The 25,446-nt window shown below is 42.7% G+C and overlaps 2 protein-coding genes across 5 annotated transcripts; one reads left to right on the top strand and one right to left on the bottom strand.

Moving 5' to 3' along the window:
* Nucleotides 1-38: 38 nt before the first annotated feature.
* tpcn1 (two pore segment channel 1) lies at nucleotides 39-16,883 on the bottom strand. 2 transcript variants are annotated; one of them, XM_012863437.3, is made up of 26 exons: nucleotides 16,340-16,883; nucleotides 12,039-12,172; nucleotides 11,513-11,689; nucleotides 11,274-11,387; nucleotides 11,049-11,179; nucleotides 10,253-10,341; nucleotides 10,135-10,169; nucleotides 9,957-10,015; nucleotides 9,736-9,835; nucleotides 7,218-7,334; nucleotides 6,992-7,116; nucleotides 6,852-6,900; nucleotides 6,683-6,746; nucleotides 5,113-5,157; nucleotides 4,977-5,033; nucleotides 4,841-4,894; nucleotides 4,654-4,726; nucleotides 4,374-4,481; nucleotides 4,124-4,285; nucleotides 3,829-3,944; nucleotides 3,181-3,227; nucleotides 3,000-3,068; nucleotides 2,769-2,865; nucleotides 1,630-1,769; nucleotides 1,455-1,535; nucleotides 39-713 (listed from the first exon to the last, which is right to left on the bottom strand). In XM_012863437.3, exons 1-26 carry the CDS (start codon nucleotides 16,431-16,433, stop codon nucleotides 567-569), a joined length of 2,484 nt encoding a protein of 827 aa, XP_012718891.2. In that variant the 5' UTR covers nucleotides 16,434-16,883; the 3' UTR covers nucleotides 39-566. The 2 variants fall into 2 exon arrangements, with proteins under 2 accessions (XP_012718891.2, XP_012718889.2); XM_012863435.3 differs by lacking the exon at nucleotides 16,340-16,883 and adding an exon at nucleotides 13,784-13,895.
* iqcd (IQ motif containing D) lies at nucleotides 15,322-22,373 on the top strand. 3 transcript variants are annotated; one of them, XM_021316950.2, is made up of 5 exons: nucleotides 15,322-15,439; nucleotides 18,324-18,921; nucleotides 19,327-19,548; nucleotides 20,776-20,847; nucleotides 21,098-22,373. In XM_021316950.2, exons 1-5 carry the CDS (start codon nucleotides 15,369-15,371, stop codon nucleotides 21,380-21,382), a joined length of 1,248 nt encoding a protein of 415 aa, XP_021172625.2. In that variant the 5' UTR covers nucleotides 15,322-15,368; the 3' UTR covers nucleotides 21,383-22,373. The 3 variants fall into 3 exon arrangements, with proteins under 3 accessions (XP_021172625.2, XP_021172627.2, XP_021172626.2); XM_021316952.2 differs by lacking the exon at nucleotides 15,322-15,439 and adding an exon at nucleotides 16,909-17,270 and having other exon boundaries at nucleotides 21,098-22,372; XM_021316951.2 differs by lacking the exon at nucleotides 15,322-15,439 and adding an exon at nucleotides 17,291-17,377 and having other exon boundaries at nucleotides 21,098-22,372.
* Nucleotides 22,374-25,446: the final 3,073 nt, after the last annotated feature.

Below are 25,446 nucleotides of genomic sequence, written 5' to 3'. Positions count from 1 at the left end.
GGAAAGGTTCTGGTTTTTAAATTGCAGCAACAATGCACTTCATTGTTTAAATAGTTTATTAAAATTTGTTACTTTCAAGAACGTTACAGAATGAGAGCTTATACAAAATAATTGGAGACCGTTGACTCAGTTTAGGAGAAAGCTTTTACGTTGCGAGTGGTTGGATTGGCCTTTTGAGTGTTTAGTGTTCTGGTCAAAGGATCTACTATAAGCATTGTGTTAATACTGGTCAGAGAAACTGTTAAACCAAGGCATCAGGTTTCATTTATGTTAAGAGTACACAAAACCTTGGGTCATGATAAATACACAAAGAAATGGTGGTAATAGGAGATTTCTGGTAGCTTGTCTAGGAGGGGGCGGGGGTCCTTTGCAATGTCTAAACGCTCCCATCTGGCTCCAGGAAGAGGACAGTGTCATTTTATTATCCCACAGACATCACTTCAAGAGACTCATAGTTTTTATTGCCCCCCCCCTCCTCCCTCCGACTGGTGGATGTGGAGGTGCCGGGGTTTCCTCAACTGTGCATTTCCTGTGCATGTACATCTTGGCAAGGTGATTTCTTTTTTTTAGTTAATGCTGTGACGTCCACCCTGCGAGTCCAGCGGCTGTTCTTGGGAGGGAGACGGGTCGGCGACGACGGGACCGCTCTGATCGACGTTTAGGTTTTCGTCTCCTTGAGGCAAACATTCACTCGAATACTCTGCATACCACTCCTGGTGGAAAGAGACGTCAAACAGATAAGAGGGGGGGAAACAAAGTTGCAAGTACAGCTCTGGCTATGATGCAGAGCGTTGTAAAAGTATTTTACAGAATTTTTTCCCCCACATTTCAACCTCAAACTTCAATCTGTTTTATTTATATTTATGTGATTGGAAAACAAAGTGCATAATTCTGGAACGGAATTAAAGGGATATGTGTTTTAGACATTTCTTTTGAGAAAAATCTGAAAGGTGCTGCATTTACAGCTGCGAGTCTTCTGGGGTCTATCTCTGCCAGATTTGCACATCTAGAGACGGATATATTGCCGTAGTCTTTCCATCTCCAGATGCTGGACTGAATGGGTCCATGTGAGATGTTCAGCCCTCAGGATATTGTTTTATAACCGAACCCTGCTTTAAATATCTCCATCCCTGACCCGTCTGCTGTGTTCCTTAGTCTCTTCATGATGCTGTCTGCTCACAAATGTTCTCTACCGAACCTCTGAGGCCGTCACAGTACAGCTGCATTTATACTGATGTTAAATGACCTGCTGATGGACTTAATGTCCTAATAAGGTGACTTATGAAGGCCCCCAGATTATCTTGTAATACACATAATTTCTTTCCTTTTCACAATTATGCACCACTTTGTGTTGGTCTATCACCTCACATCCCAATAAAACACACTGAAGTTTGTGGTTTTAACGTGTTTTGAAAGAACCTGTATGCAGCAGCATGACTTCTCCCGTTTCCTACCTGAATCTCCTCCTCGTACATTTTTATACTGAGGTCGCTTTTTGTTCTTGACCGGCGGCCCAAGTAAACCAGAGATGTGTGCTGAACACAGAAGAGGAGGAAGAGGACAGGTTAGTGTCTTTTTTTTTTTTTTTTCGTGAGAGGCAGAGGAAGCACTTGGAGCTAGTGTTCTTACCCCGTTCTTATCCATAGCTTGCAGGACTGCAGACAGCGAAGTGAGCGAAGACACCGAGGGGCACGTCTGTTTGTACAGCTCCAGGGTGGCCAAAACTTCCTCTCTCCCCACCTCCACTTCAAACACGATCCCATTTTCATCTACGGCACAATATCACACACATTAAACCGACCCCTGCTTAATAAACAGCAACATTCGTGCAAAAGATTGTTGGGAGGGGAATTACAAAAACCTTCAATCCTGTATGCGTTTACATTAAAAGGGCCCAGATCATGCAAAATCTGCTTTTTTGAGCTTTTAGCTATGCTATGATGCTGCTCCTGCAAAATCATGCCCAAAGGGTTTTGCTTCATTCATGCATGTGTGAGAAATCCTCGAGAATTCAGCTCTGAGCAGCAGCCCCTCCTGTCCTGGACATGAGTGGTTCATTACTGGGCTACATAGAGGGTTGATTACCTGGCTGCTCCCCTCCAGGAAGTACTGACCTTAACCACGGTCCACCGTGGTTTTTGCCTTGGTTACACTAGTCAAGGTACTTCTTGCTGTTCTTCTTTTAAAAGGTGAAATCGTGAATTTTGACAAAAAACAGAAGTTACAGCAGCAGCTACACCTGCATCCTCCTGCGCTGCCATGTTAATGTCGGTTTGGCTGTGGGCTCAGCAGCTCTTGCTTTCATCGCAGCTGTATGTCCCGCCTTAAAGCATAATACTGCAACGTGATTGGTCGACCAGTTTTGGTTCGGGCTAACAACTGAGACAAGAGCGGGACAAGTTGTTTTCTCGTGTGTTTGTGAACGCACAAATACCGCGAGAATTCAGCTTGCAGGCTAGGTTAGCAACACTTTTTTTCATACCCTGCTGCAGTGGCTCTAGTGTGCCCCCACATGGGCAGGAGGCGGTATCGCAGCGAATGAAAGCTTCTTTCTTTCAGGTTGGAAAAATAGCACCAGAAAACAACTATCATTTCATAAGAAATTAATATCCCGTGTTGCCAAGGGCAATATTTAATCATATATGCCTATATAAATAAACTTGCCTTGTCTATAGTCGACTTTGGAAGGCTTAAAAAAAGCATGATATACAACCTTCAAAACATGCACACGACAAGAGTCTCAATGCTGCACATGAATTGAAACGAACCCTCTGGATTATCCACCGGATCCCGGTTCTTGCGGCTGAAGTTCATGCGGAACACAAAAGCATCCAGGATGAACGCCACAATGATGGTCATCACGACCTGAAAGTGAGAAGAAAATAAAACTCATTCAACATTATAACCATCAAACCTCTGCTTCTAAAATTAGGGAATTAGTTAAAAAGGGGAACACACATGGAGAAAATGTCAAAGGAAAGAAGAAAAACTCCCCTCACCATGGTCACAATGTAAAAAGTCATGAAATAAAGCCGGCTCCAGTGGCTCGTCATGGACGTCACTCCTTCCTGGAGGAGAGAGGAGAAAATGCAGCAGTGGTCAAACAGCGACGCCTACAGGTCAGCGGTAAGACTGCAGGGTGGAGACCTCAGCAGCAACTGATTAGTGGCTGAATCGTACCATGGTGATGTACCAGTTGTTGACCACAGTCAGTTCAAACAGAGTCACTGCAGGCAAAATGACAAAAAGGTTAAAAAAAAAAAAATCTGATTTACACACCTTAGCAGACAGCCATTAAGCTTAAATATTCTGCACGAAATCATCTTTATATCTTTAGTATTTTTCCTAGTTTTTATTCATACATGTAAAGAAACGGACAAAAGGAACCATTTATTTTTTCCATAAATAGTTCAGGCTGTTTTTTTACTACAGTTTTGTCAATGCTTTGCAATTTTTTTATTTTTTATTTCGCCTTTTATGCAATTCCCTACACTTTGTATTTTCAGAAAATTGTTGCGTTGATGAACTATTTAAAACTGGTACACACATCTTTCAAGCCTAACTCAAAGATAAGCCAGTTTTTTGTTTCCCCATGTCAGTGTCGACTAAAAGTGTAACTATAACCAAAGACGTCTTTTCCTGTGAGTGAGCCGTGTCGAAAGATGCAACGTGAAACTAAAAGATCAAGTGCAACAAATGATTTAACAATATGTAGAAAAAATATTTTTAAAAAGGAGGTTTAGAAGAAAGTTGGGCTGCCAAAGCGAATGGGGGATAAGTTGGTGACTTTTGGACGGTACTGAAAGATAAAATGATAAAAATGTTTACCGAAGCTGCTGAGGATGTCGTTAAAGTTGTTGAGATAGTAGTAGCCTTCCTCCATCACCGTTTTGTTGCCGTACGTTTTGTTGATCTGTCTGTAGGACTCTGCCACTGTGCTGGTGCTAAAAAAAAAAGGGGGAAAATAGCATAATATACAGAACATTTTAATACGCATTTACCCATTTGTGGGAAAAACTGTAGCAACGTACAGCAGATGGGATTAAATCCAACATATCTGAAACATGTTTAATCATGAAAACCTGATGCAGAAATTTCCACAGACGAGAACGGCGACACTCACTTGCAGCAGTTCGGGTAAACCACATCTGCAAAGAACTCCATGCCCACAATGGCAAAGGAGTAATAAAAGATGATTAAAGTCAGTCCCAGGCTGGCCATCCGGGGGAAGAGCTCAAACATGGTGTCCAACACGTTACGGTACCGCTGCTTGATCTTGAACAGCCTGCGAGGACGTTTGAGTTAAAAAACAAAAACAAAATCAAGCGCTATCTGAAAGATATGGTCCGATTTTAAAAACGAGGACAACAAACCGGAGCAACTGGAACGGTCTGAGAACCACAATGAAGTAGAACGGCTCCATGTTGAAGGCCAGAGCGATCAGCCCCAAGAAGGCGAACACAGTCACGGAGAAGTCAAACCTGGAGCGAAGGTAAAAACACAGCGACTGAGATCAGGAGGTTTTCTATGACTCCCCACAAACTTTACAGAGTTGAATCACCGTGCCAGCACTACATGGAAACCCACTGATGCGTTTAAAAGTTAAAAGGTAAATTCATTCTGCTCAATTTCTGCAGACGTGGTTTCACTCACAGATTCCAGCCGGAGCTGAAATAAGCCAGCGGCCCCAGACCCGCTATCTTCAGCAGCACCTCCACGCCGTAAACTACAACCGGGAAGGAGCAGAGGAGGAATCAGTGGCAGCTCCGATCATCGCCATCCAGTTTTTAAAAATACGTCACGCCTCTCAGCGAGCGGGAAGCAGCAGGTTTCTACTCACTAGTCAGGAAAACGATGTAGCTCAAGGGGACAAACTCAGACCAAGAGTATCCGCCTGCGGGAGCGGAGGAAGGCATGAGGTCAGAGCAGTGTTCAGCACCTTTTAAGTCAGTGTGTTTTCACCGGCCAGCTCTTACTGTCCATTCTGAACGTCTCCACCAGGATCCACACGCCATTAATAGCCACCACCACATCTGCAGACACAACACAGCGGTGTTAAAGGGAATGCTTTACCAGGGGGGGGGGGGCAGCTGGCAGGATGGTGCTACTCACACATGGCGTACTGGAAGGCCTTGGACTTCACCACCAGGTGGATGCCTGAAAACAGACACAAGCTCTTATACACCGTGCCACTTAAAAGTGTTCAAACCTTTTGAGCAATTTCACGTCATGACCACCATCACCACCACGTTAGAAGGATGGAAAAACAAGAACTCATTTATAAAACGCGCCCAGATTCAATCATAAACGCTCAATGCGAAGCACCTCATGAATGTTCATGTGCATTAAAATGTTTTAGCTAACCATTTTTTTTTTTTCCATGGTGAAATGGTAACCGTGGAGAAAGAGCAAAGAAACTGTGAAACCATTTCACAGAGAGGTAAAAGCACACGTGTTGTCCACAATAAAAGAACTTGTTAAAAAGTGAATGTGATTGCCGTTTGAAACGTTGGATGAAAGCCGTGCCCCCCTCCTAAAACACAGCAAAAAGCATTTTAGGAATGCTGAAGCTGAGCGCTGTGTGGGCGTGTGAGCAGAGATAAAGCGCCTCTGCGCTCGCAGGTTTGGAGAGCAGGTGAGCCAAGCCCTGGGTGGGGGGGCTGTACCCACTGTCCCCTGTAGGTTATAGCAGAACGCATCGCTCCGAGTCTAAAGCGGCACATTAGCCAGTCGTCATCGTTGGCCCGGAAATATTTGACCCCTGAAACCGCGCTTCCTCCTAATTCTCCCATCTGCGAGGTCTTCCAGTAAGTGCCAACACTTCCACCGCGCAGCATCACACATGAGTGGATTTGACCGTTTACAGCAATTAAAGTAATTGCCACACACTTTGTCACAATAATCTGTGGCACATGTCACCATAAAGGAGGAGATTGTGATGATAAAAAAAAAACCTAGATAAAGCGTTTCGTGGAGATTTAAGTTGGCTTTTGGATATTTTTTTCATTTCAAAGGTCCTTATATATAGTTATGCGTCACCAGTGAAAGCTTGAATAACACTAGGGTTTTGAATCTTAATGAAGTCGATCTATGATTAAAGTCTGATTTGGAATGAAATGGAACGTCTGAGAGGAACTGTCATGCAGTCTGGCTGCAATTCACCACTTCATCTGTTTTGCCAGTCTCCAAAATGAGCGTACGCCCGGGTCAGAGTTGCCGTGAGGACCGCACTTTTTCCCGTCAAGTTTTTTTTAATATAATCGATCCCAACTTTTGCGTGGAAAGTGACGTACGCTCGTTTCAGGCCCCATTTTGTGCCTACGCAAGCTTTATAGAGGAGACCCAGGATATGAATCAGGTTCAGGACCACATATGGCAGTGGCTTAAATGTGACTTGAGAAGATCAGATTTGGGCCAGATCTGAGCTTCCATACTGGTTCTAAAACGTCTGAACTGGTCACTTGACCCCCTCCCCCCAAGAAAATCTGGTTTGCCTGCAGTGGGACCAGAGCCTTTGTGTTGATCTGTCACATAAAATCCAATAAAATGCTGAATTTTGGGGTTGTAATCTGACAAAAAAGGGGAGAAAAAACTCAGGAAGTATGAGATATGTTGCAAGGCATGGCGAATCAAACCATTTGTCTCAATCTAGTTATAAACAGCCAAAAACTGAGAACCATACCCTTGAAAATGAGGAAGGCCGTGTGTGGAAGATCGTCAAACCAGTGCTCTCTGCTCCGTCGCGGCTGCAGGACAAAGACGTTTAAAGAACGCGCACATCACAGTCAGCAGGAGAGACACAAAATAAAAACAGTTCTGACCATATAAGAAAACATAAAAAAATTTATTACCTTCCATTTAAGGCCAATGACCTCATAAAATTTATAAAATTCTTGCAGGCTGTGACAAAAAAAAAGAAAGAAAAAAGACTCAATTACATTAAGTGGTAGCAAAATTATATTTTTATATCAAAAACCTTGCCAGACGTTACCTTAGCATAGGAGCCCCTGATGTGTTCAGTGCTTTAAACGTGAGGAAGCGGTCTCTCGCAGACATGCGAGGTCTGTAAAAACGCATTAGACCATCAAACTGCTTCAGAGACACGCCCATCGGCCTCTGGAGGGAAAGAGAAACAGCAGCACGGTTAAACGTTAGCAGAAACCTTCGAGAGCAAGACAAGAAAAATAAAGGATTTGTACCAAAAGCAGCCCACGTACCTGCCGGCTGACCAGCAGCTGAAAGGCATGGTCAATAGCAGAGCATTTGTGAAGCAAAAGAGATTTAAACTTCATCTTCTCCACATCATTAAATGTGTCAAATACCACGGCGAGGAGCTGGAGGAGGATTCAGGAGGATAAATCATGTTAATGAGGGTTTTTCCAGTGCCTGGCAAGAAGAATTTGTACATTTTCCTATTTGCATTTTGTCAAACCACAACCACAGACCTCCATGTCTGGGGTTTTATGTGATAGACCGACACAAAAGTAGCGCATCACTGTAAACTGGATGGAGATTCACATTGTTTTCATGTTTCTTTGGCCTCTTTCACTCTAAAAAACTCCACATTGAAATGTTTTATTCAAAGCATCCTGCTTCCTTCAGATTCCCCTATAGATGCAATCACAGCAGCGAGGGCCTCTACCAGCTTTTATTAAATGTATAATCGACGTTTCAGATTTGTATTACCGTATTTTTCGGGCCATGAGGCGCACCGGATTATAAAAGGCACACTAACTATTCTTCCCAAGTGTGAAATATCACTCCGCCCCTTCACGTACACAGCTCTCTCTACCCATCTCTGTTGGGAGAACAGAGTAGCTGGACTACACTGCCCTGTTTCTAACATAAGGCCAAAATAAACGTAACTTTTATATATTACGTTGCACTATTGCCTACATTTCTTGTGGCAAATTCCTACAATTCCCACACTTTCTGCCAGTGGGACGAAGCGCCGGACAGATGGTAAAATGTGTGATTAGCTAGCTGAGCACCTAGAGCCATTGTTTTCCAGCAGCATCCCACCTGTCAGTGAGAACAGAGAGGGACTGTGATGCTGTGCATTTGTGTGAGCGCCTGCTTGGAGCAGCTCAGTGTATCAAGCTCGGTGTCACATATAAGACAGTTTGATGTAAAGACTTCTTGCCATCGACGAGTCGTAAAAATTTAGCTGTATGCGCAGAGTCTGCCTTGAGTAAACGTTGAGTACGCACGGACCTCCGCGTAGTTAAGCACGTCCGAGAATGTGGGGGCCTTTACATGAATGCACTTCTAGTTTCAACATTACAGTCAGGCAGTCTTGTAGACAGCCCAGGGGTCCGATAAGGTAGTGACACAATGTACCGTAATGCTCCAAATATCCATTTAGAGGAGTGGCTTTGTTGCTAACCAAAGTCGTACTTGCAAATTTCTGACACTGGTCTCTGTATGAACGGTGTCAGAGTCTGGTCCGCATTGCTGGCAGTAAGTCAGACTCGTTTCCGGTGAGAGTTGGACTCCGCCAAGGTTGCCCTTTGTCACCGATTCTGGGTGAAGATGTTGAGGGGATTCCGTTTCGATGGCCTTAGGATTGCGTCTCTGCTATTTGTGAATGACGTGGTCATATTGGCTTCATCAGGGCGTGATGTACAGTGAGAATCAGTGCCTCCAAATCCGAGACCATGGTCTTGAACCGGAAAAGGGTAGAGTGCCTTCTCCGGGTTGGGGAGGATGTGCTGCCCCTAGTGGAGGAGTTCAAGTATCTTGGGGTCTTGTTCACGAATGAGGGGAAGATGGAGCGGGAGATCGACAGGCGGATTGGTGCAGCGTCTGCTGTGAAGCGGGCGCTGTACCGATCCGTTGTGGTGAAGAGAGAGCTGAGCCAATAGGCGAAGCTCTCGATTTACCGGTCGATCTACGTTCCTACCCTCATCTATGGTCATGAGCTTTGGGTCGTGACCGAAAGAATGAGATCCCGGATACAAGCGGCTGAAATGAGTTTTCTCCGTAGTGTGTCTGGGCTCTCCCTTAGAGATAGGGTGAGGAGCTCAGTCATCCGGGGAGGACTCAGAGTAGAGTCTCTGCTCCTCCACGTCGAGAGGAGCCAGTTGAGGTGGCTCGGGCATCTGGTCAGGATGCCTCCTGGACGCCTCCCTGGTGAGGTGTTCCGGGCACGTCCCACCGGGAGGAGGCCCAGGGGAAGACCCAGGACACGCTGGAGGGACAATGTCTCCCGGCTGGCCTGGGAACGCCTTGGGATTCCCCCGTAGGAGCTGGACCAAGTGGCCGGGGAGAGAGACGTCTGGGCCTCCCTACTGAAGCTGCTACCCCCGCGACCCGACCCCGGATAAGAGGAAGAAGACGGACGGAGTAAGTATGGCGGCTTTTGAGTTATAAATTGCTTCACTACAGCATTTAACTTTAATAAATTGAACAAAACAGAACTTCCTTCATTACAGGTGAAGTCAGCCGTGTTACTCATCCAGTTTGGCAGACTGGAGGAGGCACTGAAATGTTTGATTATAGGTGTCAGAGTAAAGGGGGCCTGACTACAAATGCTCATTTTCAGATTTAAAACAAAAAATGAAAATAGTCTTTATTTCACTGCACGAATCATGCACTGCTTTGTGTTGGTCTATCACTTAAAATGTCAACAAAATGCACTGATGGCAGAAGCAAAAGAGAGCTCAAAATGTCTTGAACGCCTTTGCAAGGCGCTGTCCATACAAGTCGGATTTGTTTTAAAGGAAACATTTGTACCAGGTTCATGATGAAGTAGAGCTCTATGGAGAGGTAAACGATGAAGAACACGCAGGACCAGCGGTTCTTGGAGTACGCTGGCATCATCACATCAGGGAAACTACAAGAGAGAGAAGCTCAGTCCCACAGAGCAAAACAGAAAAAAAACCTTCAGAGATATAAATTAAAAAAAAGAGAAATAGGGAATACTGAGTAGATCAAAAAATATTATTTCTGCTTACTTTGCTGTGGTCAGCAGCACAAACAGGCTGACCAGGCTGTTCTCCAAAGAGTTGAAGTACTGCGGTGAGAGGACAGAGTGAGTGAAGACACAGACGTTCCACAAGAAGAGAAAAGCAAGTCTCCACGCCGGCATAACAATGCTAAACTAAAGTCAGGCAGACCGAGGAGTCGACATACCGGGTCAGCTGTGTTTGTAGAGAAGAGGCAGAAACCTGGAGGAGAGGTAAACCAGAACAATTACCGGCCCGGTCTGCATGCCATCGTTCATGTGAATTAAATCGAGACCGGTTCTTACCCAAAATGGCAAATATGACCATGAAGAAGAGCAGCAGCAGGAGGATGTCAATGAAAGATGGGAGCGACTGGAAGATCTGACGCAGGTTTCTGGTTGGACGAAGCAAACTCTGTCAGCAGGTAATCGGCTAATAAGCAGAGATCAATTTATAAAGCAACAAAATTATATTTTAAAAAATATATTTTTTTTTAAAGTGCACAGCTGTGCAATTCAATGAACACATCACTAACTGTGCAACAGTACAGAATTATTGCCAATTATTGCTTACAGAAGCTGGATAAGCAACAAAACAGATATTTATGAGAAACGCTGTATTATTAGAGAGAAATTACCTGAAGGACTTAAATGTATAAAACCTTTATTTATAAACTGAGGTATTGCAGGGAGGAAGGGAAGGAATAAATAAATTAAGGAAGGAAGGAAGAAGGATATAACATTTTGACAAAAATAAATAACAACGAATATGAATATGTTTCCAAACTTATCCAGGCCTAGAAAACACTCACAACAAATTTGATACATGTGATCATGTGGCTGATTCTGTTACTTTGTCCCACTAACCTTGACCTGTGCGCGTATTTATACTTGCAGCCGTGTGAAAACTGTATTTTACTCCCAAAGTAGTCCTCACTTATTTAGGGATAGGGGTTAGGTTTAGAAATATGGGTTGAATTGAGTTTAGTCCTTAGAAAGCATTGAAAACGAATGGAAATCAATGCAAAGTCCTAAGTATGTAAAATACAGGTGTGTGTGTGTGTGTGTGTGTGTGTGTGTGTGCGTGTAAATAATCATCCACCTGCGCACAGCACCGCAGTATCTGCAGTCCACCAAGAATATTGGTCTGAGAGCTCGGGTCACTCGCATGTGAGACGTCTGTCTGATCAGAACCACAAAGGCCTCCACAAACTGCAGCAGCAGCACGCACGTCTGCAACAGAGAGGAGAAAACAACGCAAACGCTAACACCCTGCCGCACGCAGGCACAGAAGACGCCGGCACACGCCAGAGAAGATGCCGGGTACCTTCACCATGGTCCTCTTGTGCCGTATGAACGTGTGGAAGCCTAACCAGCGGAGTTTCATGCACAGCTCAAACGCCACCAGAAGCAAAGCCAGCAGCTCCAGGGTGGCATGCACCTGCGGAGGAGTCACACACAACAATGCTTTAAAAAAAAAAAAAAAATATTCACCTTCTCTTACTTTACGGTTATCCTCTACTTTATATGGAAAATACTGAGAGACGATGAGCTCGAAAGACTTACGTAGATGTCCAGGCGCAGCGAGGGGACGGCGGGGGCTTCACACAGCGACAGCAGCAGCAGCAGCAGCCCCGTCACCAGCTCCATCATGTAGAACAGGTGATTGTGGGCAAACAGGTACGCCGCCAGTGCTTTCGGGTTGCGAGGGTGAGTGAAAAACTTGTCGTTGTTCTCCCCTTCCTATGAGATCAGTTCACAGCACAAACAGTAAAACGTCTATATCTGACGAGACGCAGCGAAGGCTGATCGTAAACCTGTTTTTTTTTTTTTTGGTCAAATGGCCATTTACTGACCTAAAGCTCTTGATGGAAAGATTCTCAATAATTAATTATTAATTATTAGAGTTACAGGACTTTTATTTATATACTGCAAACACTTCTGTTTCTATTCCAAGATTCACTACTTCCTGCAGTCCAAGGTTTATCCATCTGCAGGTTATATTTAGCCCAGAAGCGATGATAAAACTGTTTACTGATCATGTGAGAGTGTGTATAACCCCCCCAGGGTGACATGAACCTGTTATTGATACCTGCAGGTATATGGCTGCCTCTTGGTAGTTCATCTCCCAGCTTTGCTTTAAAGCCGCATTCTGGGTCTTGCTGCTTTGCACGCCGGGCGTGGAGACCACGGCATTGTTCACGATGTCATAATTGCCTCCTCCATCTGAGGGAAGAGAGCCCAGCGTCAGTGTGTTGGTGCAGATATTGTTTAGGCAGGTCAATCGGCGCAAACGCAGCGCAGTTTCAACACATTTTACATTTTTTTTAAACTCATGAACGAAATTATCTTAAAACTAGACAGAAAAAAAAAAACATTCACCTGATTAGGGTTAATTATGTGTATGTTTAAGAAATCACGAAACAACTCGATGCTGATGTTAGCTCCTGATTGGGCGAGGAGGCAGCGGGCCCTCTGGGCATCAGGACTGATTTAGCTCAGCTCAAATCCTCGTACTCACATTTGTAGGGGCAATACCTTGATTACCACATCCATATATCGATGAAATGATTAGAGATCCAATTACATCGATGCAAAATAAAAACATAGATAATTTTGTAACGTAAATTATAGTGTTGGATTGGCAGATGACATTGCATCATGTCGATCACAGACGTGTGAACTCAATTTCACAGAAATCGCACAGCAACAGACTGTGCCATATCCAAACGTCGTCTAAACAAATCTATATAACATCACATTGTGATGAAGCAGATACAGATTTGTTATTTTTGACCAAGATTATCCAGCTTTTGTTTGGCATCTGAACTGAACACAGTTTAAGAACCACATGTCCAGTTTGAAGCCCTGATCTAAAGCAGTCTAGAGGCCTTTTTTTAATTTTTGTGAAACTCATGAACACTGGTATATCAAAAGCACTTATTTCTGTTGATTGTGGTGATTATAGCTTACAGCTAATGAACACCCAAAGATCTTAGCCTTCTCAAATGTACGTTCATCTACTGTACAGTTTATGCCCTTAACACTTGGTCAGGGCTCCTTTTGCATGAATGACTGCATCAATGCAGCGTGACATGGACACGCTCAGCCCTGCTCTGCTTAAGTGTTCAGTAGGTTGCTGTGATAATGGCTTTCAGCTCATATACACTGGGTCTGGTGTCTTCACTCTCTCTCTTGGATTTCACTTCACAATCCTTTCAAGACGTTCTACCCATTATCCCACCTTTTTTCTATCACATTTTTTCCTTCCACTCAACTTTCCCTGAGCCTGCCTGGATATGTCTCTCTGTGACCAGCCAGCTTCCTTAGCAGCAATCTTTTCCTCTTTGTGAAGGATTTCAATCACTACCTGAAGCACATCTGTCAAGTCAGCCGTCTTCCTCATTATTACCATCATCACATTTTTTTTGATTGTACAAGCCTTTCATTTACATGCAACAAGAATAACATTAATAGTTTTCACCACCTGTAAGCCACAAAATCGGAATAAACAGAAAAAAAACAGAATCTGAGTGCAACGACTAAATAGCATATATATAAAACAAAAGGAACTTTCCAAAGATATTCTCAATTACCGAAATGCACCTGTCTAGATAGATAGATATTTTTTTTATAAGGTTTGCATTTCTTTTCAAATATAGAATGTTATCCGTTAGATATTGCAAGAAGAAATAAAGTCTGTAAAGTCAAGCAATTTACACAACAATTATTTTTTTTACATAGTAATCCCAACTTTAAAAATAATAAAGTCAGCCTCCACAGTTTTCCTGACTTTGCAGGAAAACATAAACAGAACAGAGACAGGTGTGGGCCTACCGATGCAGTCAGGTTCTAACTCTAAAGCAAAGGAGGAGATCGCAACGGGACGCTCGTCGTTACAGGACTGATCGGCATGGAAAGCAGCTCCCTGTCCACACAAGGACTCCATTGGTAACGGTATGTGAACGAATCCAGGTCCCTGATATCCACCCCCCCTCCCTCCCTCCCTCCCCCCTCCTTAAAAACCAGCGTGATCAGCAGCAGAGCGACTTCATCCCGGCATTAAAGGACGCAGATGGAGAGACAGGCCGCTCAGTTCTGAAACAATCACGAGTCAAGTCCAGATCAGCTCCTCAGAGGCACCGACATCCCGGAGGTCAGAATAACTCTGGAGACAAAACAAGGTCTCAAAAAAATAAATAAATAAAAGCAACAGCATAAAGGCCTTAACATTTACACAGTAAAATTTGCCCCAAGCTGAGGTTGAACTTTGAGCTCACTTAGTCACTCTGTTATTTAAAAAGAAAAAGCTGAGTTCGCAGCACTGGCGTGCCGACTTTCCCCCCTTCCTGCTACCAACAGGATATAGACAGGATGCAGACACGCCACAAGAGGAATTGATCCTGCGGTACGGCAGAAAATGCCAGAAAGTCACACAAGAACTCGCTGCAAGTTTCAGTAAAAACCCCTCTTCTAAACAAAACGGCGGCTGCAAAGCAAATCCAAGGTTGCTCTCAGACCAGCAGCTCCTCCAGGTGATCCTCTGCAGCTGCACATTTCTCCTCCTCTGCCTTCCTGTCTGGTCGCTCTCATCCCACGCACGGCGGCAACGCGTGCGGCAGGACTCTCAGAGACGCTCGCTGCCCACGGCGGACCGAGCTGGAGCCCGAAGACCGCGTCCTGGCCCCCCCGACAGCAGAGCCGAGCGTCCGCCTGACACCGGCGGACCCGGATTCTGCGCGCCAGCCATTCAGATCCCTCATTTGTCTGAGAACAATAAAAACGTTTTGGAGCTCTGCGTGGAAAAAAAACACGGTGAAGTCAGCCTCACGCAGACACAAACAGTCCCAGCAAAAAAAAAACAAACAAAAAAAAAAAACAGAAAATCTGCTTCTAGATCAGTTCAAGCTCTACTCTTGTATCCATGCATGTGACTCCGCACTCAGGTGATACAATGCGGCGTTGGCTTTCAAACTTCCTCATGTTTCCAGAGGCCACCGGCAGCAACAAGCAAAGCCACAGTTTTGATGCGTCTCTCTCGTAATCTACTCCTAGATGTCCTGGAAAAAAAAAAAAAAAGAAAAGAAAAGGAAAAACTACATTCCTCTCTTCTTCCTGTTTGCCTGCTGAGCAGGAGAAAGAGATCCAGCAGGCTCTGGCATGTGCACACACACGCCCTGGAGGAGACACTAATAAAAACAAGACACACATGATGCCCAGGAATAACCGGGAGGGACTGAGGGGAGGGCCTGGCAGGGGGGGGGGGGGGGGGGGGGGGGTGTGCTGAGCCAGCGATCTCTCACATGGGTTATTTTTGTCGTTTAGATGTGAGCGAGACAAAGGCAACAGGAGGACGACAACGCCGTGTACCCACACTATTTGGATCACCAAGTCTGCTGGACAATATATATTTAAAATCGTCATGATCTGGACGTGCAGAATATCTACAGCCGCATCATTAGGAGGGTCCCTAACTGAATCGGTGCCAACATGGTAAGCAGACGAGGAAGAAGAACAACGACAAGCGCACAATCAGCGTATCCTACAGCTTTTCCCGGCCGGTTTCTGGTTCTGTTTGACTTTCTTGATAAAAAACACAGGAGCATAAGAGTATGGATGTGCTGTGGGTTCTTTGATACAGTTAGCAGTGTCCAATCAAAAGACACTATTTAAGTATTCACAACATCAGATACCTTTTTTTTTTTTTAAAGTGCATCAAAATACGCGTTGTTGGTTGATTTTTTAGCTTTCATGCATTTAATGAAGGAGTGAAAGTGAAAATCTGATTTTTCAGCATCTGTCCTGCCGATCACTAATCAGAGCTGATCAAGTGAAAATTGTCAGATTGAAAATAAAAAAGAAAGAGGGGAAAATCACAGTGAAACGTTCGGAAATTACAGGGGAAAAAAAAAACATTTGCAAAGTCCCAGGACAAAGATGGACACATTTCAGTAGCTTGGATTAAAAAAAAAAAAAAAAAAAACATATAAATGAAATAAATCATCAGGTCTTCCGAGAGGTAAATGATCCAGAAGATATGGCCTCACCAGACAAAAAAACTCCATCACCTAAGCCCTGAGCAGATGAGAGCAGAGGGGCTCACCGGACTGGTGAAATGCTTTGGCAACGAAATTAAATCTGTCCATGATGGCAAAATGCGTGGAATAAAGCACGGCACTGAAACTCACATTTCTGCAAGTACTGAGGATGTAACCACTGCTGGAAAAGCTCAACTTGTTGCATCTTTAGCTGGCCCCTGTGTGTCTGCTGCACCGTCTCCTACCTGCAGCGGCTTTGTCAAAAGGTGCGTTTTCAAACAGGAAGTGCGAGCGACCAATGAGAGCGAGGCGGCGGCGGGGAGCAGACACCCCGTCATCAGGCTAAACGACTTACTTTGGTCTCCTCTTTCGCTCTCCTCGTCGATCAGCAGACCGCTGTTTGCCTCGTCCCAGGTCAAGATCAGCGGCACGTCGTCGTCAGACTCCATACTCACAAAAAATAAATAAATAAACGAAGAAAAAGAAACAAAATAATAATAATTAAAAAAAAGCCGACAAGAAGAGTTGTTTGTTAGCTAATGGAGTTGTCTGCCTGCGCACTCTGCGCTGAGCCCTTCAGCGGCTGCAGGTGCCGATGTCTCCGGTCAAATGTCCAGTTAGCCCCGCCTGGGCTCCGAGACGCGGACGAGGGACGGGTTGTTTACAGATTTAAACACATGCCACCGGTTCACTGCTCTTCCGTCCCTCGGGCTAACGAGCTGGGGCTGTCTGTCTGCCAGCATCTCTGTTTACAACATGCCCGCTCCATAGCAAACCGCCACTTGACTTGTCCACCCGTCGCCAGGAAGGGAAGATGAAATCGGGGCTCCTGAGCTAATCCACGGGGCCCAACTTCAAGCATCCGGCCCCATTCTACCTTCCGTGAAGCGTCGACCCTACAAAAGATGATCAGCTACATCAACAACAGAGCTTCCCGACACTAAAGGAATTCGCTGTAGAGATTTTCAAAATAAAAGTATGTTTGCGTGGAGGGAGAAAAAAAAGCATTTTTATTTCTTTCTGTGACAAATTAGAAATATACAAAATAACGAGTTAAAAAAAACACAAGCTAGTTGAAAACATAGATATTGAGCTGCGCAAGAAAATTCAGAAGTAAGGGTGATTTCATTGTGTTTTTGACTTCAAACACCCAACAACGTCAGGTTCAAAAGCAAACTGAGCTCGAGCAGACAAGCCGAACCTGAATCTACGACCCGGAAGTCAACTACATGACGACAGGTCGCCATAGTAACAGAAAAAAACATTACCCCGCAACGAGCCTACCGGTAGGTCCAACACTTTTTACTTATTACAGCGATCCATAACTAAGAAAGAAAGAAAGAAAGAAAGAAAGAAAGAAAGAAAGAAAGAAAGAAAGAAAGAAAGAAAATGGGTCAGTTTGGTCTTTGATTTTAACTAACTTTCCATAACACTTTTAATGATAACCTATGAAACACAGAAATGGCAGTGCATATATAATTTTATTTATTTATTTATTTATTTATTGGGGGGGGGGGATAACATGAAGAAAACAAGAAAAAAAAACTTTTATAAGATTATTCATCCCCCTGAAAAATTGGTGTTCAAATTAATCTTTCCAATTAATGGATCATGATTCCCAGCCAGAGTCCTGACTGATAGAGAATGTGTGGAGGGGAATCTGTGGAGGGGGCTAAATATTAGGGTGATGGCAAGAAAACATACATCGTCTCTATACCAGTTGAATAAGCTGCTCAGAATAATATGAAGGGGTTGGTTGCTGCAACGCCGATTATTGAGAAGGTTATAAATCAATTTCAACACGTTTTAAAAGAAAATCCGGACTAAAACAGGCATTTTGTTTAGCCAAAACTGTTTGCCTGATGAATGATTCTGGGTTGAATGATTTTAAATCCATATTTTAAATCCATTTTTGCCAGGGGTATGATGAGAACTTGTGTGATGTTGTCTATAGGCACTTCTTTGACAGAAATGAGAAAACCTACAAAATGTGAGCCTTGTCTAGAGATTCTTTGCAAAGACTCGTGTTACTTTAACTACTAAGATAGTAATGAGGATAAAAAAAAATTATCCAAAAGAATTAGCTGCCCTGCATGCAAATAGGAAGCTTATGCAGGTAGGGCACCATAACTGGCTGTAGACCTGGGGCTCACATCTTCCCAGATCCAGCCCTCTGTGGAGCTTTAACAAAAGTTGAGTAAAACTTACATCACTGGGCATTTGAAAAAGTTACCATAAAGTATTTAAAGCTGTAAATTAAGAATAATTGTCATATGCAGTATCATTCACAAATATTTCTTCTTGGTTTTTTTCATTCATTTTCACCGTCTTCTATCAAGTAACAGCATGTTTGCAGAAGCAGCAGCAGCTGAAAAAGAGTCTCCCATGATCCTAAGCAGGAAGCTCTCTCCTGAAGCTCAGCGCATTTCAATTATTGTGGAAAACTGCATCAGTCAAGTTGAGATTGCAGCAGCTCTACCCAGCATCCTCCAGTTCCACGCTGCGTCTGGTGTGGCGGACGAGGAGCTGAGCGAGGCCCTTCGGTCGCATCAGGTACTGGAGGACAGACTGAAGCAGCTCGAACGCCAGGAGCTCAATGCAGATGGGCTGCAAGAAAAAGAGCGAGCAAAGCCCAGAGAGATGGTTCAGCTCAGAGCGAGCGTTAAAAACTCAGTCAGAGATGTCCTGCGGTTTTTCCGGCTCCATCCAGATGTGCTCGAGGACTTGAGAGGAGAGATCAATGTGGAAGTAGGCGAGAGCGAGCGCACGTTAATCAGAATGCTTCGGATGTTTCACAGCTATTTGATAAAAAGGTTGTGTTCCGAAAAAGATCAGGCACCCCAGAGGCAGCGGCCTTTATGTCTCGATAATTCTCTGCAGCTGTTGATTTCAGAGGAAGAAAAATCAGCTGCAGCCTTGAAGCAAATGAATGAAACGGTGAGGTATCCTTAATCCTTACGAATGTTGTAAGCAACCTGTCTGTACACTGCAAAAACAGATCTAAAAATAAGTAAAATGTTCTTCAAGTTAGTGTATTTATCCTTGATTTGAGCAGGTAAATAATATTATTTGCCAATGGAATGAGTATTTTGACCCCAAAAATAAGATAATTAGACATCCTGCACTTGAAATAAGTTGATGGAGATGAATTGTTTCTATTTTAAATGCAAAATTCTTATTCCATTGGCAAATCATCTTATTTACCTGCTCAAATCAAGGACAATTACACACATTTTAAGAACATTTTACTTATTTCTAGTTCCATTTTTGCAGTGTAAGAGTTTGGTGTGACGCACTCTCAAGCTACTCTCACCTGCCCTGTCTCCTTTGTCACTCCTGCAGCTCTTGGAGAAGGAGAGTGAGATAAAGCAAGTGGAAAGATCTTTAAAAGAGCTTCATATGCAAATTAAGCACGAGCTGTCTCTCCAAGAGAAACAAGAAGAGGTAAATCTGACCAGCTTAGGCGATGAGCTGGGCAGTCTCAAACAAGAAGCCGATCAGCTGAGCTCGCAGCTCAACGCGTTGATGCTCGAAAACAGAAAGGCGGAGAGAATTCTGCAGGAGGTGAGTTTGCAGGAAAGGTTGTCAGGATTTAAAATGCTCATTCAAACCCTTCAGCACTTTTTAAAGTCACATCCACGAGCGGCAATGCATTTCACTGAGATCATGTAACAAAACAACATTTTAAACAGGAATTTGAAGAGGAAGGGAGAGAATCAATGGTGTTACATTCCTTCACACACATTTCATAACAATCTGATATGTATTCATATATGGATATGTATCTCCGATACTCTTAAATAAAACCCTGTAAAACTGATCAGTAAACAGCTGCATTATCTAACCTAACTCTTTTTCGAAAGCCTCAGAGGTTTTTCAAAGAACATTGGCGAGTAAAACATGAATTAAAACGAAGGAACACAGCAGACAGGTCAGAGAAAAAAAAGTTATAAAGAGGTTTACAGCAGGGTTAGACAACAAAGCAATATTCCAAGCTTTGAACAAGTCACAGAGCACTGCTCAGTTCATTCGCTTAAGTTCAGATTGCAGCAGCTCTATCTGGCATCCTCCACCAACAAGAACTACCAACCAACAGAGACTATTAAAGGTCCAGGGAAGGAGACCATTAATCAGAGAGGCAGTCCAGGGTGTTACGGTAACTCTGAGAAGAGTTGCTGAGATCTTCAGCTCAGGTGGAAGAATCTGTTGACAGGGCTACCATTAATCATCCACTCCACAAATCTGGACTATGGTAGCAAAAAATGTGGCAAGAGAAAAAAAAAACTGTTGAAAGAAAGACATTAAATGTCCCATTCATGGTTTACCACGAGCCACGTAGGGCCCAGCAAACACAGGAGCTGGTCAGATAAGACCCAAATGTACTACATGTGCAAAACAGTCAAAACAATTTATCTATCTATCTATCTATCTATCTATCTATCTATCTATCTATCTATCTATCTATCTATCTATCTATCTATCTATCTATCTATCTATCTATCTATCTATCTATCTATCTATCTATCTATCTATCTATCTATCTATCTATCTATCTATCTATCTATATATATATATATCTATCTATATTGATATAAAAATAAATGCTCAAAAAATTGTAAGTAATGCTCTGTTTTCCTTTCACTTCACTTTGCCGCCATTCTTTGTTGTTGTATCACATGAAATCTTAATAAAATACATAACAATTAGATGATGTAACATGAAAAAAAGTTCAACGGATATGAACACTTTTTAAAATCACTGTTGCACTCCTTTCTTTTGTCTTTGTGACAGAAAAACGATTCTGTGAAAATAGAAATTGAAAATATTCTGCAAAGCTTTGACAAGGACATGCTGGAAATCCAGGTACAAGCCAAAAGTAATCTGCTGCTGCAAAATGCAACATTTTCCAGGGCAAATAATGTTTTTTTGTTTTAACAACACAGTTATGTTCAGAAATGGAATTCAGTGGATAGTAACATTTTGTAAATCCAGTTTGCTGATAAAGATTATTTTTATCTCTGTTCTCACAAGCCTCAACAATAGACCATTAACAGAGCTTTTAAATACACGCAGTGCACCTCCATCCTTTCACATCTTTTCACATTTGTGTCAGGCCAAGCTGGAGCTGACTGAACAGGGATATGAAAAGGAGCTGGAGGAGGTGAGGAAGCTGCAGGAGCCCTTTTCTCTCCTGGAGGAGCAGTACAACATTATCCAGGAGAGGAGGCGTCTGGCAGAGGAGAAGAGGAAAGAGGAGATTAGGCAGCTGGAGCTGAAGACCAAAGCTACTATCATCATCCAGGCGTGGTGGAGAGGGTACAGTGTCCGCAAGGCCTTAAAGAGCAAGGCCAAGAAGACCAAAAAGGCCAAAAAGAGCAAGGGCAAGAAGACCAAATGAATCAGCCAGCTTCACACTGTAGTCTGTAGTTTTTAGTTTTTCCTTTCAAATTTTTACAAGATTGATTTGATTATTAATTTATGTGTTCACCCATCCTTTTTACTATTGTCAATTTTGAGCTTAAAACGTAATATTTTCACTCGGTAGGCTATGTGAACTGTTGTTTCATGAAACGGCCACAGGGTGGCAGTGCAGAACTCTGAAACAGAATAAACGTAAACAGAAACAACGCAAATAAAAGTAAAAAAATAAAACAAGGACATTGTGTGTTGTTCTTGATAGTTTTTAACACTTAAGGAGCAACATAAGACAAAAAGGTCCACAACTGACAGAGAACTATAAAAAAGACAAACATGACAGATAACATAATTGTTTTAGCAATTATACGATCGACGTACAAACAACGCATTGTTGGTGAGTAAAGGAATTCAGTTTTTTTTTTGTTTCAAAAAAATACTTCACCTTAACCTTAACTAAGGGTGCAAAAGAGTTAAAAACTGACAAATTGTGTATGCCCAACTAAAAAGGTAGGAAGATCATGTGACTATTAAGCTGTGATGGGAAGTTAAATAAATCTATATTGTGCCAAATGTCCAGCTCATTTGGTATCAGTGTTGGTGCAAATGTGCTTTGTGATGTCCAAGAAATTGCAATATTTAGTTTTTTTTTTATTATAGATTTAACTTTACAAAAAAGAAGAAGTTATTTTAACTGGTGCTTGTGACAAAATGCTTACTTGTTTGTGATGCATTTTCACAATGCTGGCCCATCCCTTAAGTTTAGGCCACTTTTTAGCCTAAATTATTCAAGTACTCACTGAGAATGATTTGATGGAGAAAGATGATGAATTACAGTGTTAGCCACATGAATTAAGATTGTTTTATGACGATAATTTGAACATTGATCTGGAAGCAATGCTGCATGGAGGCAAAGTTTTCGCACAGTTGTCTTACTCCAAGAGGGACCTGGGTTCAAATCCTAGCAAGGGGGCTTTTCACAAGGAGTTTGCATGTTCTCTCTGGGCACTACGGTTTTCATCCACTGCCCAAAAAATAAATAAATAAATAAAATAAATATGGATGCTCTAAGTTACATGTGTTAAACTCCAGGCCCGGGGAATGAATTTGGCCCGTCAAGGTAATTTTCCCGGCCTACAAGAACCAAAAAAGGCATATCATGTCATAAAGTAGAGTCATATATCTTTTTAAATTGTATAAAGTGGCCAAAACTGTGCCTCCTGTAGCGAATGTTGATTTTTTTAAACTGTATAGTAACAGCACTCTGCCACTAGATGTCAGTTTTCCCACAACACATTAAAACAACCCAGAAATGTCCAAAAAAGAGAACAAGTGATACAAAATGATGAGAGTTTTAAGTGTAACTCAACCCAATATCAACTTTTTTTTTGCAGATAAACTGTATAAACCGAGTCTAAGGGTGCTACTTTAATGTTACTGGGCATTTTTTATATGTCTATGTGAACTGAAATGAAATAATCAAATCAAAAGCGTGCATCAGGCCCTTTTAATGACTTCATGATACCAAAGTGGCCCAATCTAGAAATTAGTTTAACGCCCCTGCTTTAAGTGGTATTCAACTCTTTGCTCCCCTCCGGTTGGGCCCAACTTTATTGACCTCTTTTTCATATTATATTGTTTTTTTGTACATTTAAGACAACTCCTTTTACATTTAAGGTCAAGTTAATTGTCACTTAAACACATGTTGACAGATGGAACAAAAATTGTTACTCTGGCCCCAGTGGAAGCCAGTGTGCATTATTTATTAATGTGACTGCCAGAGAAAGGGTGTATTTTAACATTTTCTGCTCTGCATTTTATTCGGAATAACCCATTAAAACTGAGCTCACCGGACAACACATTTGTCTGAACTGAAGCTAGAAATGATAAATGATAAATCGTTGTTTGTTAAATAGACTGAATTTCAGCAATATTGTTGTTTGTTCATTTTTTCACCTATTGACAGATTTCAGCATAGTTTTTCTTTTTTTTCTTTTTTATTATTTTTTTTCCGTTACTTTGAAGAGAAAATGCATAAAGGCGAAATGTAACTTTGAATTATTTAATTAAAGTGTTTCCAGAATACACTGAGCATGACTGCAGTGTGCATCAAATGTAACCCCAGCTCAGATACTAACAGTGCAAATGACTAAATTAGCTTTGAATCCTGACACCTGATTTTCCAGTAAAGAAAGGTTTTTGTTTGTTTGTGCATAAGTGGTGCATTTGTCAACTCGTTGCTATCTGGGTCTCAAAAATCTGCTGTGGGCCCAAGCAGCTACAAAATCTGTTTTTACCTCAGGCTGGCCGTGCTTATGGTCATCTGAACATACAGGCCAGATTAAAAAAAAAAGACATGATGCACAGTTTCTGGTGCTTCCACAGTTGTCCAAAGTGCTTATTTGGCAAGCCCTCCCTTCATTAGTTAGTCTCACAGTCACTCTCCTCGTAACAATTCCCTTTTCTTCTATAAATAGACTAGAATAGTATTTCTAAGTGTGCTAACATAATGAAAACACTTTGTAACTTAGCTACAAGATAATGGACACCTGTGCAAAGAATAACAGGAATCTGAACTATTGATTTGGGTTTTAGGAGCTAAGATGGTTGTGCAGTGCTGGTAAGAAAGACCTACAGTTAAGCTCCTTTGTGCATTTAGGATACAGCTGCCTATCACTGAAGGAGCTCTCTGGTGCCAAGTCGTGTAATAATTGATTAACTTAAGACATCTGACAGTAGAGTCTGTTGATAAAGCTTAAGTTTGCTCTCTAACCGCCCAGACCTCAAAGGATGGACTTCATTTCGGGGTCTTTTCATGCGCCGATCTCCCTACGTCGATCTGCTCTTTTGATCTATAGCTCAAAACGAATGCTGGGACTCTAAGATTGTGTGGAGAATAACAACATAAAATAAACAAACCAAAGACATGCAGAACATAACAGATCGAACAGAAATGAAGAAATTTGTACTGATCGTTGCTGTAGTTTATAAATCGCTGGAGTGAACTTTGTGTTCAGTTTTCTGAATTATTTTGTAACTGTGGTTCTATTTTCGGGGGAGTTTTCAGGAGGTGTGGATTTGACGGTCAAACAGTGTTTATAGGGAGCATCTATTAATGGGACAAATTAAAAGTAACTGCATCAAAAATACAAATATAGACGTGTGCTGTATTACTTAGCTTCACCCTGCTTTAATGTTTTATTCATGTCCTTTGACTGTACGATCTTTTTGTTAAAGCAACATGCTGGAGACATTATTGCATATGTGATTAGCATCCAGTCTTTAGAGCCTTTACGTCCAAAATGAGACTTTTTAGCTGAAGAACACAGCTTGTGGTGCTGCAGCTATTCTGGGAGGAAGAACCGTGATCCGACAGGGAGGGTTGGTCCCCCTGACAGTGAAGGCAGCTGACAGGAGGTGAGGGGGGTCGGACAGAGGGGCACGGTCAGGTTGTGTGCATGTGTGGACCAGGTGATGAAGGGGAGTCTTTTAGAGATAATGTTCGATTCTGATTATTCACACTTGTTATGTTTTAACCAATTTTGGTCATTTTTTTGACGATGAATGGGATGTTGAGGATTGCTGGATGAAGATAATGATGATTTGTCACACTTCTGAACATTACAGAGATTGTGGTAAACCTAAATATGGATTGTTTGTACTTTTACACCAGTGTGCAAACACCTCAATATCTAGCTGTACCTTCACACCTGCAGCCATTTGTGTATCGGTTTGGGGGGGGGGGGGGGGGGGGGGTCAAGCAGTCAGGTTCAAACAGATGGCCAGCTTCATTGGTTAATGAGGTGCAGACAAAGAGACGTCGACTCTGTGCATTTCTGTTATTTCCTCCTGGGTGTGTTTTGGGATGGACTCTGAAAGCGGATTTTATCAGAGCTTGTAGGTTATTCAGTAATAGCGTTCTACTGTATAAAGGTGGCTGAGTATGGAGCTGGCAGAGAGGAGAAAACAATGGGGGGATCACAGGGAACTTTCAAGGATGTAAAGAGGAAGGATGCTGGCACTGGAGAGAGAGAGAGAGAGAGAGAG

This window comes from Fundulus heteroclitus, chromosome 12 (assembly GCF_011125445.2).
Source record: "Fundulus heteroclitus isolate FHET01 chromosome 12, MU-UCD_Fhet_4.1, whole genome shotgun sequence".
Classification (NCBI taxonomy): Eukaryota; Metazoa; Chordata; class Actinopteri; order Cyprinodontiformes; family Fundulidae; genus Fundulus; species Fundulus heteroclitus.
Note: the sequence above shows the minus strand (reverse complement) of the source record. Positions and strands in the feature narration are given on the sequence as shown.